This window comes from Chinchilla lanigera, unplaced genomic scaffold (genome assembly GCF_000276665.1).
Source record: "Chinchilla lanigera isolate Chin_1 unplaced genomic scaffold, ChiLan1.0 scaffold00038, whole genome shotgun sequence".
Classification (NCBI taxonomy): domain Eukaryota; kingdom Metazoa; phylum Chordata; class Mammalia; order Rodentia; family Chinchillidae; genus Chinchilla; species Chinchilla lanigera.
In genome coordinates, this window is record NW_004955439.1 from 15,409,487 (window position 1) to 15,423,345 (window position 13,859).

General features: G+C 45.4%; 1 protein-coding gene across 3 annotated transcripts in view; it reads left to right on the top strand.

Annotated features, from left to right (window-relative positions):
- The window catches only part of Rps6ka2 (ribosomal protein S6 kinase, 90kDa, polypeptide 2), a 276,424-nt gene that overhangs the window by 198,605 nt on the left and 63,960 nt on the right, over window positions 1-13,859 (top strand). For all 3 annotated transcript variants that reach the window (XM_013517373.1, XM_005390652.2, XM_005390650.2), the window contains one exon: window positions 12,062-12,142. In XM_013517373.1, coding sequence (XP_013372827.1) covers window positions 12,062-12,142 — 81 coding nt within the window. The remainder of the gene's footprint in view (window positions 1-12,061; window positions 12,143-13,859) is intronic.

The window sequence follows — 13,859 nt, forward strand, 5'->3', positions numbered from 1 at the left end:
ATAGTACTTAAGGAACATTCTAGTTTATTTTAGGGACTTGAGTTTTTAGTCGTGTTACCAATAGCGACATAATTTAAGCCATGCTGTCTAGAATTAACCTTTTTTATTGAACAATAATGTTCCTACAACTGTTTATTATAACCAAATATTCCAAGGTATTCATGGAAATATTATTTTACAGAATCTTTGTTGATGAAAAAGTGTAAGAAATATAGCAAGCTTAGACTTGCTATACCCAACTTTTAATGAAATAATGACTTAAAAGTTGTCTCATAGAAACACATTACATTAGACATTTTCTAACTCAGGATGATCTGAATGGCCAAAAAACAAACTTCTCTTGCAATTCCTCAAAAGGTTAAGCACAGATTACCGCATAGCCCAGCTATCTCTCTCATAAATAACTAGGAGAAATGAAATACGTTTCTACATGAACAGTGTACAGGAATGTTCACAGTAGCACTGGTCAATCCACAATAGTCGAAAGTGTGGACAACAAAACGCCCCCCAACTGGAAGGGGAGAATAGTGTGGCCTGTGATGCTCTCAGTAGTGTGGATGGACCTTGAAAACAGAGTGCTGAGTGAAGAAAGCCGGACACAGAGCTGCACATTACTTTACATTTGTATGGAAGCATATTACATTACATTTGTATGGGATTCCATTTGTATGGAAGTCCAGAACCAGTGAACCCTGAGAGGCAGAGCCTAGGTTAGTGGCTGCTGGGCCAGAGGATAGAGACTCACCGTGACTGTTCAGGGATCTGGGGCTTCTTCTGGGTGATGAAAATGCTTTAAAATTGACTGCGGTGGTGGTGATGATGTACTGTCTGAAACCCAGGAAAAGACAAAGTGCGGTAGAAACAGAGGCGTATGTCCTCACAATCACACCGCTCTTGGGGGTCATTCACCCCTCTTGCTTCTATCCAGCTTCTGTGTTAACCCCTCCCCAGTCTGGGAAGTAACCTGAACAGTTCCTTCTTTTCCTGACTTCCAGTTGTTCTTCTTCCCCTTCAGTGTTCTCTGCCCCTCCTGGCCAGAAGGGAGGGAAAGAGGAAGGAGAGAGAGAAGCCGTTGTGAGCCTGGGGCAGGGCATGCAGCCCTGGGCCTTGGAGTGCAGCTAAGGCAGGAGCCAGGAAACTGTTCTCTGTGTTTAACCATGGCTGAACTCCACCAGCGTTCACCCTGACCTCTTAACTCACGTGCAAAGCACATCTTCTCTGGGCTTCAGTGTCTGTGGACTATAATCAACTTTCACATTTGTTTATAGTCCCACCCAATTGCCCTTGAGGACAAGCTGCTGACCAGTCCGGTACAGAATCACCAGGAGCTGCAGCTATGTCGCAGGCTAAGCATGGCATTGTTGCGCACCTGAGTGCTTTGAGCCACCAGTGTGAACACACACCCAATGCATGGCAGGTAGATTCATGCTCACGGGGAAGGAGACATAAAAGCTGTGGTTCTCTGAATTACAGGGGTATAGGTAGCTTTTCTTCCCTATGCTCTGTATTTCAGATTTTCAACAAGAACAAAAAAACAAAGTTTTTTAAAAATAAAGAGGTTTTTATAATGTAAAGTTATTTTAAAATATTCTAGAACAATATTCTTGAGTGTGTAAAAATTTTTTTTCACATTTACAAGAAAGCTTTTATACCAGTGATATTACCTTGTTCTGGATCACAAAACAGAATGGAAGATTTTACAGTTTGTTGTGTGAAACTCCTATAATGTATAAGCAGCAGTATGTTTGTGACCAGTGCCACTAAAGATTTGCAATTTGGGCTGCGCATGGTGGTGCACTCCTGCAATCCCAGCCTTCTGGAGGCTGAGGTAGAAGGATTTCCATGAGATTGAGGCCACCCTGGGCTACTTAGTGAGTTTAAGGCCAGTCTGACCTACATAGTAAGACCCTGTCTCAATAAAAATTAAACTTGAAGTTAATTAAATATCTTATTAAAAGGAAGAACATGAAAAAATATCAAAACAAAAAAATCTTCAAGTCACCCGTACAGAACAGAAACGCAAATGTGTTATCTACTGAATTTACCCAATCCTTGTTCTGTATGTGCACTATTTAGAAAAGTGAATGCTCTTTGCCAACCCAGAGTGAAGAATCTGCCTCAAAAATTATATGAAATAGGAGAAAGTTCTGGGTGTGGCCCTGGAATGTGCCCAGGCCCTGGTCCTTGCCCTAGGCATCACACCCTCCACTGGCACTGGGAGTTGGGTTCTCTTCTTCATCTGCTAAACCCTCCGTGATAGATAGGAAAAGTATTGAGGGTGGTATCTTTGACCTTGACCAAAATTTCCAGGACTTTCTTCTTGCTGGTTTCAATGTGGGCACTTGGACCCCACTGGCACTGGAGGAGGATCACTACTGCATACCTGCCGATACTCTAGCTACTGTTCCTACACCAAATCCTCAATGATTAATTTGCTGGGCTCCCCATAAATGAAGTGCTCCCTCCAGGATACCCCTAGCCCCACTCCGTGCTTTCCAGGTGATTTCTTCACTGGCATGTTTGCCTTAAATGAAGATGATACCCAGGTCAGTTATGAGGAGGCTGGTCTTAAGCATGCTCTGGTCATCATCCACCATCCCATTAAAGATGAGGCCCAGGGTGGGGACAAGGAATAAGAGTGGTAGGGAGCATCCACTTCCTTCACAGCAATGCCAAAGACCGGCTGCATGCACTGGGAGATTTCCCTGAAGATCATAGGAAAGTGCCCTCTTACTTTTTCGTGACTACAGACAATAGTTCCGCCTTGGTGGTCAGCCACTTCATTGGATTCTTAAGAGCCAAGAACTCTAGCAGTTCAGCCACCTTACTACCTATGGCTTCACTAATCAAAGACTCAGTGTCTGGCAGGGCCCACAAGGAGAATGAACCCTTTCCTTGTTTGCTGCTGGAGCCCCCATGGGATTGGTTCAGTGGGGTGACAGCTATGGAGGTGGCAGGAGAGGATCCTCCCTCAGGCCACTGAGGAGGACCCAGCAATCAAGCAACAGAAACCTCCTCTACAGTGCTTGGATCCTAAGGGTCTTCCTTAAGTTGGTAATGCTTCAGAGATCCAGCCGTGATGACTCTGTATGGGACAGTGGGCAGGAGCTCAGTGATGGGGACTCAGAGAACTTGATGCCAGGCAGATCCTTGCCTCCTCTGTCTCTTGACCAACCATGGCTCCTCTACAGACCTGGTGACCCACTGACTACCAAGGCATGACCTTCCTGAAGCACATACCTGAGAACAAGTCATTCTGACCCTGGGAAGCACAAGTTGGTCACATCCAGCAATGTGCATAAAATTGTTTTCATGTTGTGAAAATGTGCATAGAAGGGGAAAATCTTCCATTTCCCTGTGCTCCTTTCAAAGTCAGATTGAAAACTAAATGTATTTTTATATCCTATGCTGCTTTAGCTTTCTATAATGGGCCATCACTAAGGTATAGGTATTTTTTCTAGAAATCTCATTGGAGCTCGTTTTCTCAAGAGAAGAGAGAAGCATTTCACAAAGCAGGGCTCTGTGTGTGACAACCGCAGGGTTTCACCATGGAACAGAGGCCACACAGAGAGGGGAGTGGCGTCCTCTGCCTGTGCTCAGCCTCGGGAAGTCATCCACCTTCCCTGACACGAGCAGCCTCCAAGGGAGGAGGAAGAGTCTCCTCAAAGGAACATTTACATTAGTTTTAGCTCTAGCACCTCTGAATCCCATTAACCGGAGTTATTGAAGTGCTCTGCAACTCATTCTCCACCCTCCACTGGGTCCCCAGTTTGTAAGCCAGTTAATCACCCTGAACAACAGTGGGGTGGAGGGCGGAGGAACGCACTGTAACCAACAACCACAGTGACATTCCCTGCTTGCCAAGTGCAGGCAGCCCCCCATGGGAAAATGCAATGCGCTTGAATAATACCATCACTCTGAAAAGGGAAAATGACAAGGGTCCTGGAGCTTGTGGAAATAATTTTAAAATTCCAGAGAGTTTCTCATAAACGTGGGTGATTGTCATGTGTGCAGAGGAGGGGTTGTTGTCAGTGGGAGTCCACTTAACTTGGCATGGGCGTCGCAGATCATAGTTCCTGACAGCTCTATTTTACCTTAAATGAGCTTGCAGCGTCAAGCACAGCCCTCTCCTTTCTCTAAAGAGATGACACATCCCTCCTAAGAGGATGCCACCTGCTTTCAGCTGAGGAAGAAAGATCTGGAGGGCATGTACAGCTGTCCACCATCCACCACAGCTCAGTGCTCTTCCCAGGACCCTCCAGCTCACCCTCTGTGGAATCAGACTGCCTAGGGACCCTTTAAAATCTCCATCTTTAGAATTCACAGTTTCCGTACTCACACAGAGTGATCACAGGTAACAGTTAGGTATCATGTGTTCCAAATATAGCGATTCCTCAGGCGCCCTCGCACTACGCTGGCTGACAGTTACACATCACTGCTGAGCCGCAGAGTTCCTGGCCTGGGACCAGTCTCAGAGCCTGTCTGATTGCTACCTGCCTTAGGAAACGTCCTGTATTATGCAGTTCTCCACCGTTGCCTGAGGACCATCATAAATTACTCTGCCTGTGGCCACTCCTGGAGGAACTAAATTAGTAGGGCTGAGTAGGAGAATCCTAATCTCCCAGTGTCTCTAGTACGGGTAACATGGCACTTCCCTGATAGGTGATGGGAATAGGAAATTATCATCTCACGGGGCCAGAGTACCCGCTCAAGTGATCAGGCCTGTCTTGGAGCTGTCTTGCCAAAACAAAACTGAGATGATGGTCCGAACCCCACTTCCCTGCCTAGCTAATTGGGAAAAGCTGATCTTTGTTAACAGCCAGTCTGATCCTCAAAACTATGACTCCTTCAGCTTCTCATGCTGAAGTCTCCTCCCTAGCTTGCTTACTTTCTTACTGTGGCTAATATTCTACCTGTGCCTCACACTGAGGTGTCCTAAAGTGCTTTTCTGTGATGAGAGTTGATGGGCCTATTCCCTGGGGTAATTTTAGGTCCCCATCTGATTTTTGCAGGACCTCCTCAGACGCTGGGTGACATGAGGTCTTCTTTTGTTAGGTTTGGCTGAGTGGGGAGGGGCTGAATGTGAACTACCATCTGTTAGAAAGAATCGTGTCTTGGTTAAGCTGTAGTCACTTTGAGAAGGGTCTGTGTGTGATTAAGGAACATGAGGACCAGGAACTGAGCAGAGACCGCAGATGCCTTCACCCACGGGATGTTGCCAGTGCTTGTGTCTCTCACTGATACGGACCTTTTCACAATGTGCAGTTTCTCATGTAAGGCATTTCTTGGCAGGAATAATTTCCTGATGGGGTTTACCTCTATATTTATGCCTCCTCAGTCTCCAACCATTTTCCCTGCAAGTCAGCTTTCTCAGCCCAGAGGTGACATGTATTACCCTCTTCAAAGGAGGGAGGCTGTGTCCATCAACAGTGAAAGAAAACAAGTGAGTGAAATAATGGATTGATAGTTATGGTATCATAACTGGGCCTCTTGGTGGCTGGGTGGGGAATGGGGTCACTATAGCAACATGGATGTCAGCAAGGGGAGGAGGAGGAGGGGCCTAAGCAGGACATTGACAGTTGAAGCCCTTTCTGGTGTTGCTCTGTCCTCTCCATGAGAAGCAGGGCACTGACCACCTTGCTCTGTAAATGCAAATGGCATGCAGGACTGCAGTGACCCATATACACATACATATTGATGTCAGTTCTGCTGATTATGGCATCTTGAGACAGTACTCAATCAGCATTAGCTCAGCTGGTCCCAGCCCCCAGAAAGTTATTTCCAGGACCTCTGTATTGGTTTCTCTCTTAGCCTAGTTGCTTCTCTAGAAAACACTGATTCACTACTAACCAAGCTTCAGTGGCTGCCTGACTTTGAACAGATTGTACTTCCATGCGAACTCATTTATTTCTTTTGTTTCCCATTTGAATAATTTCAGATTAGGAAGGGAATATAAATTCAAAGGATGAGAGAAATCATATTATTTTACAAATGGGGAAACTGAGACACAAAGCAGCACAGTTATTCAAAATCATACTGCTTGGAGATGGTTTCAATCAGTTTTGTGCTGATCCTGCAATAGCTACCATCCACCTGGGCCTCCTGTGCCAGAAGAAGAATTCTTCTTCAGAAAGCCACATCCTAGCTAACTGCCCTGAGCATATTTACTAGTCAAGGGATTTATTTTTCCAGTGAATTTTCTAAGACAAAAAGTAAGCAGAATAATTCTTCCTTGTTAGGTGTCACTGTGACACCTTAAACACCAAAAAAAGCAAAGGATTTATTTTGTTTCATGGTTTTAGAGGTTTCAGTCCTTGGTTGGCTGGCTCCATTGCTTTTAGGCCTGTGGTGAGGCGGAAACAACAAGGCTGAAGGGCATGGGAGAAGAAAGTTCCTCACATCATAGCAACCAGGAAGCAGAGAGGAAAAGAGCCAGAGAAGAAGGGGCCAAGGACAAGATATGGTCCCCAAGGTCAAACCTCCATGATCCACTCCCTTCAGATAGGCCCCACGCCCCAGACTCCATCCCCTCCCTATAATGCCATCCGATTGTTAATATATCCACAGATTAATACACTGAAGCTAAAGCCCTCGTGATCTAATCCCTTCCAGAAGTGCCAGCTCTGAACATATGAACCTCTTGGGGGTGTTTTAGATCCAAACCATGATACCCTGTAAGCCATCTTTGAATTTTGTTCTGAGATTTTCAAGAAGTGTGTGTGTGCACCCTGACTGACACCTTCATTATGTGTTGGGTTGGACTCACTGGTGAACTGCCTGTCTGCGTACCTGAAATCCTTCAGGCTTCTTTGCTACCAGAATTGTATTTCTTAAACTATAGATAGTAAAAGTAGGAAATAATTATTTTCATTGTGTATCATGTTAATAGCTATGCAGTGTAACTACTGAAGGGTGATGGGCTCAAGATTTAGCAAGAGAAAGATCCTCTGGTAAGGAAGTTAGTGAAATAACGAAGCTGATATTCTTTGAGATAATTTAATATGGAGGCATAAAAAGGTAATTCTCAGGGAGCTATACCTATTATGGCAACCAGTGTGGTTACATCATCATCATCCATGGTTTTCTTCTATTCTATTTTCTTTGGAGTACTTAACTGTAAAATGCGTTCACCCTCAATGTTTAGCAACACAAGTACTCATGGGAACCAGATTTTTCTGAGTTAAACCTTACAAAGCTGAAAGCTATTGTGTGCAAATGGATCCTTATTCTGCATCTGAGGGACTCCTCAAGATATAATTTCAGACTCAAGTACAATTTTGTGGGTAAAGAATGGCGGTGTCAAGTGACGCACCATGGGGAACTGCTGAGCTCATCACAGAGCAGGGGCCCCGCATTAATCAGGCTACAAAGGTGCACAGTTTCTTCCAAGGTCTCTCATGTGCTACATCAAACACAGAACCACCACCAGGTCTGTGACTGCACCCTGCTCTGTGACAGTCACATTGCACGTCAGGCCAGGCAGCAGGGCTCAGCAGCCTACTGCAGCATGTGCACAGCCCATGTTCTGTGGTGCCCATGTATAGACAGAGACTCAGTGCTAGCGAGTGCTAGTTAGTGCTCTCTCTCTTACACACACACACACACACACACACACACACACACACACAGTAGCTTTCTAAGGTTTACTTAGTTGTCCATTTCTCATCTTCACAGTGACTGACAGAATTATAGTTATTGTTATTTTACCTTTCATTTTCTTTGAAATTCATCACAATAAAACAATACAATATGGCATGATATCATATAATAACATGTATATAAGTCACTTGGGCTGATATAACAGGATACCACAGTTGGGTAACTTTAGACAACAGAAATTTATTTCAGTTCTGGAGACTGGAAGTTCAAGGTCAAGGATCTGGCAGATTTGGTGTGTGATGACAGCTGGCATCGGTTGATAAATGGCCATCTTTTTCACTATGTCTTCACATGACAGAAGAAGTGAATGGATTCTTTGGGGTCTCTTTCATAAGGGCACTAATCCCATTCATGGGGCCCGACTGTCCTGATAGTTACTTCCTAAAGACCCATCTCCTAACACCATCACCTTGGGGATTAAGTATCAACAGATGGATTTGAGGGGGACATAAACATTCAGTCCATAACCTTCTGCCTCTGGTCCCCCAAGTTCTATGTCCTTTAAACCTACACAAAGAAGAATCAAGATGTATTATGTAGAGGTACAAATTCCCTGTGATGAATGTGATCATTGTATATATGAGAAGTGTACCAATTTTTAAAAAAAACTCTACACAACACATTTATTGTGCATCCATCCCAACAGCCCTCAGTCTTAAATTCTCTCCAGCATCAAGCCAAAACTCTGAACTCCACCATCTAATCCACACCAGATATGGGTGGGATTTAAGACACAATTCATCCTGAGGCAAATTAATCTTCAGGTGTGCAATCAAATGTATGAGTTTCAAAAATACAATGGTGGGACAGACATTCCCATTCCAAATGGGAGAAATAAAAAAGGGGAAAGGGGTCACAGTCCCAAGTAAGTCCAAAACCCAACAGGACAAACACCATTAAACCTTAGGCACCTAAACAGTCTCCCTTGGCTTGATGCTCTATTCTATAGGCCCAGTGGGGCCCATGTTCCACCTTCCTGATTGGCTACCCTATTTGTCAGATAGGATTTGCATCTCCAGGTCCCTGCCCCATGTCTTTGGATGGTCCACTCCATGGCTTGACCCATGACCCCAGTAGCTCTGCTTGGACCCGACCCTTGGAAATCAAGGTGAAGGAAGGCATGTGTCAGGTCTGCTGTACTTCTAATGCTGGGAACACAGATCCAAGCTCCCACCTCCAAATTTTGTCACCTGTGCTCTATAGAAGTGCAAACAAAAGCTGGTGCTACCCCAAGGTCCACTGAGCTGCACTGGGACAGTAGAGGACAGCAGCACAAGGATGGAGAGCAGAGTCCGCTGGGGACTGAAGGCCTTTCAGGCACCAGGGTTTGCTCCTTTGAAACTACTCTGCATCAGAGACTTGCACTCTGGCCTGTATAGAGGTCCCACCCACTGCCATCTGCAGGCTGCAAACCTAGGGAAGCTGGGTGGAGCTCAGTCCAGGTCCAAAGGCCAGAGAATTCAAGAGTGGAGAGTATGGGTCTGAAATCTGAGCCTGAGGACCAGAGGAGAGGTAAATGGCATTGGTATAAGTCCTAGTCAAAGTCTGAAGACTCTACAGAGTCAAGAACACTCGTGTCTGGGGGATGGAGCAGATGACTGTCACAGCTCAGACAGGGATCGGGTTTCTTCTTCTGCCTTTCTGTTCCATTCCAGCCTCAACAGATTGAACCACACTCACCCACACTAGGGAGGGTGGCTTCTTTATTCAGTCCACCAATTCCAATGCTCATTTCACCCAGAAACATCTTACTGGACACATGCTAGCCGGGTGTGGTGACACAAGCCTGCCTGTGATCCCAGTAGTAAGGGAGGCTGAGGCAAGCAGGTCACAGATTCAAACTCAAAACTAGACACTCAGAAATAATGTTTGCCAGATCTTTGGGTGTCCCTTAGCCTGGCCAAGTTGACACATCGTAGTATGACTTATGATGTAATGTACACGTAATACATACTAATGGAGATAATCTTTAAATCGGGAAGATTCAGGCATTAGAGTTCAATCTTGAAGAGAGGGTTTCCAGCCCCTGGCCCTGATTGTGTGTCTACATCTCCCGCCCACCAGAAGGAAAGCAAAGTATTTCCTCTCACATGTTCCTGGAAAGGAAACCAAACCTTCAGAGTAGGTTAACTAGAGGTGCTCCAACTGTCTAAGCCCAGGGACCGGCGCCCTCTTGATGTGAGGCACAGTTTGCTGAGCAGACAACCCGACAACTATACCGCCCTGTTCCTCCATCCTGCCGGCTGGCCGCAAGTAAGGGTTAGTTGGAAGTACTAGCCCCTCTGTTCCTCAGCTTTTCACTCCAAGTGCAGGGCAGAGAGATTGAGAAGTGGCAGTGGGAAAGGGGTGGGCAGGGAGAAGGTGGGAGGAAGCAGGAATCTGAGCTCACTGGCAAGAACTGTGGCCTCCCCTTGCAGCTCTTGTTTACAAAATGACTGTGAAGCCATGTCCCAACCTCCATGCTGTTGTCTACATCTCCATGCCACCCCACGGCCCATTTTCCAGTTCACTACATGGAGCAGCAAAACTACCTTGACAGAAATTCAGAATCCAAATCACTAGAGGTTAACTCACCAGTGAGAGGGCATCAGGACTAATCCTGTAACATGGCCTTCTAGATGACTTCCAGGACCACCCTAGTCAGAGGAAGAACCTCAGAACTTCGTCATTATTCCAGATACCGCATCACAGCCACGAATATAAAACTATGAAATAAAAATGCTCAGCAACTCTCCTTACTCCAGAGTAGTGCTCTGCTCTCATCACTCGGGTCAGACTGTCCACTCCTAGCCCTGCTTGTTCAACTCTCCTGAGATGAACCATCTCAGGATGGTTGACCATCTCATCCTCCATGCTGCTGTTATTTCAGGCAATGCTAATGCACTGTGCCCTGGCAAGGTGCACACTGCACCCGTATCCCACAAAAACTTTATCTACAATGAGCCTTGGTTTCCTTTTCCTCTTCGGTAAAGTAGGAGAACTGAGTGGTGTGTTCTTCAAGGTCTGTCAGGCAATGAAATTCTGCCGTGTTCATTTGGGCAGAAGTGTATACTTTGGTCCCCCTCCCTATCTGCTTTGGTGCTTTGGTCTCAGGGATTTAGAGCAACAAAGGATATAGAAGCAAGTACTATGGCTGGGGCAGCCACTGAGGCTCCTGGAACTCTGCCGACCACAATGTTCCCAGCATGCACACTGCTGATCTCTGTGCTCTAAGGAATGTCACAGAGCACCACAGTGACTGGTTAGTGTTGGCACAGGAGGAGACAGAGCAAAAAAGGGGCCCCTGCAAAGGACAGTTAAGGAGGCACAGTGCCTGCAGCAGGCTAGCTATGATCAGTGTGTCACCTTCTGTGTTTCTCACAATAACTCTGTGAATCAGAGCCATCCACCCCATATCTATGAAGACACAGAAGCAGAAGCAGCCTGCAGTGACATGGCACTGTCACAAACCAGCCAGGAAAGTGACCAGGCAGCACCAGAGACACAGGTGGGCCCCAGAGAACTTGAATAAGTAGGCACAAATATCAGAACTAAGAGTCTGTACAGCAGACTGTAGACCACCCTGGGGACCCAGGAATGAGGAAGGATTTTGTTTTCTTAACTGCATTAAAATGTACAGTACCATGTAGCATCACCACTGTATTACCAAACCCTTTTCATCACCCAAGGAAACTCTGAACCCAATAGGCAGAAACCCCATCATCCCCTTCTCTTCAGCTCTGGTAGCTACTGTTCAGTTTTCTCTGTCTGTGAGTTTGCCTGTTCTCAGCCCCACTTCTAAGTGGAATTGTACAACAGTTGTCCCTGTGTCTTGCTTATTTCCCTTAGCATAATGTTTTCAAGGTTGATTTTGTTGTGGTATGTGTCTATATTATTTTCCTTTTTAAGGCTGAATAATATTCTATGATGTGTATAGGCGGGCTGGGGATTTAGCTCAGCAGCACAGTGCCTGACTGGCAGGTGCAAGGTCGTGAGTTCGATTCCCGGTACCAGAAAAAAAAAATCTATGATGTGTATATGTGTGTGTGTGTGTGTGTACTACACATTTTGTTTCTACAATTTTTATTAGTATGTTTTTATTAGTACATAAGAATACATTCATTGTGAGTAGTTGGTACACATACAAGATACATTTTAATTCCTTTATATTCCCTCCCCATTCCCTTCCTGGTGAGAGACCAACAGACAGATACAAAGAGTGAGAAAGTCAATGTTTCTTAACAGAAGTCATTGAGAATAGGTTGAGAATACGGGATGATCATTATACTACTCCAGATTTTGTATACATTGGAAAAGTTGCTAATACAAGGTTGGGGGAATTAGTTTAGCTCATATTTTATACTTGGTGTTCCTCAGAACTCCAAATTCCCACTCTTGAAAGCCTTTTGTTTCTGTCCTGCAGTCCGAGACCGAGTCAGATCAAAGATGGAGAGAGACATCTTGGCTGAAGTAAATCACCCTTTCATTGTCAAGCTCCATTATGGTAAGTACCGTGACACAGGGAAACAGGACCCACTCAGAGAGGGCTCAGGGCAGCTTCCTCCAGATCAAAGGAAACCGGACAAAATAATAGATAAGGAAGAAGAAAATCCTCCCTGTGTCACAGAATCCTGTCCTGGCTGGTCCCCAGTCCTTACTCTTTTGTGCTTATTTTCCCTCAAAGAGTAAGATGCCTTGTTTTCATCCCCAAGCCCTAATCTGAGATGGGGCTGTCCATTATTATAAATTTGTCACCACTGCTAATCAGTACAAAGGCCTTCTGACCTAGATTGGGATGAACCATGATATATTTTGTGTTGTTTCAGGGTAAAATGTTTTGTGAACCAGTAATTTCTTTAAGCCCCAGTGCTAATACTGTCTTTTAAGTGAATGCTATATGACAAGCATTTTAAAAACTAGATTTGGCAGACCTTCTAACTGCCCCTCCAGGTAGGTAATTACTTCCATCTTTTCAGGGCCAGAGCAAGTGATTTAGTAAAGGCCATACATCTGCATGGTCATATGTTGGCTCTACCTCTGATCAGGGCAATAAGTAAAACCTTCAAATAAAAAAATGCGATGTGAGGATAACTACGCATTGCCACACCATGCTGAAGTTTACTTCCTGAGAGATTACAGTACAGGAAAGAACAGGGAAGCTGCTCCACTGTGTGCCTGGAGCAACCGAGGGACCCTCATCCCTTCCGGCCTACAGAAGCTGTGTCTACAGCTTCCTCCAGAGGCCTGCTCTATCCATCTCCCACACCATTCCAGCCACTGCTGATCTACTAGGGGCAGTTCCAGGCCTTCTTGTCATTTAAAGTGGTTCCCAGGGCATTTTCCTGAGGAATTTAAGAATTGAGTGTCTTACAAAGACTCTGTGTGTGTGTGTGTGTGTGTGTGTGTGTGTGTGTGTGTGTGTGTGTGTTACCAGAGATCATACCCTAGGGTATGTATACTACTGCTGAGCTGCATACCTTGCACATTTTATTTTTTATTTTGAGACAGGATCTTGCTAAGTTGTCCAGTCTAGGCTCAAACTTGCAATCTTCCTGTCTTAGCCTCCTGTGTAGCTGGGGTTACAACCATGAACCACCACACCTGGCACAAAAACTCTTAAACAGATTCTCTGCATTCCCTCTGTAAGCGACCACACTGTCACCACCTGCCCAACAAGCCCCAGGATGGACATGCACTCTGCACTCTAGAGTGCACTTGAAGGGTTTTCTACTTAGAGGCCATGGTTCGAAAGCCCAGCATTTATAATGATTTCAGCATTTACATTGAGAAAGTTATAAGTTTTTGAGGATACAAATATCAGGACCCTTTTCAACCCTGCTTTTTGTGTCTATAAACAGATGCCAGATAGTAAGCCTTCACACTGGTCTAACAGACCTAAGTGATTTCCCACAGTGCCCTACAGCCCCTGGTTTCTCCTGGTCCTTGTGCATGTGCATCCAATCTCTGGGACAGGCGCAGTCCTCACTACACCATGCAGAAGAGCCAGGTGGGCAGCCTGTGACCTGAAGCATAGATGGTAAACCCACACTGTCACACATGGAGACCAGGGAGCATGAGCTCGTCACAGTGACACACCAATAGTCCCGTTGACCAACACTGCTAGCGAAGAAGGCCAGTGGGGGTCACCTTGTCTTTTGAGTTGTTAGCATGCAGATTAATAAGACATTGCTTCAACATTATCAGGACATTCAGACAGTACT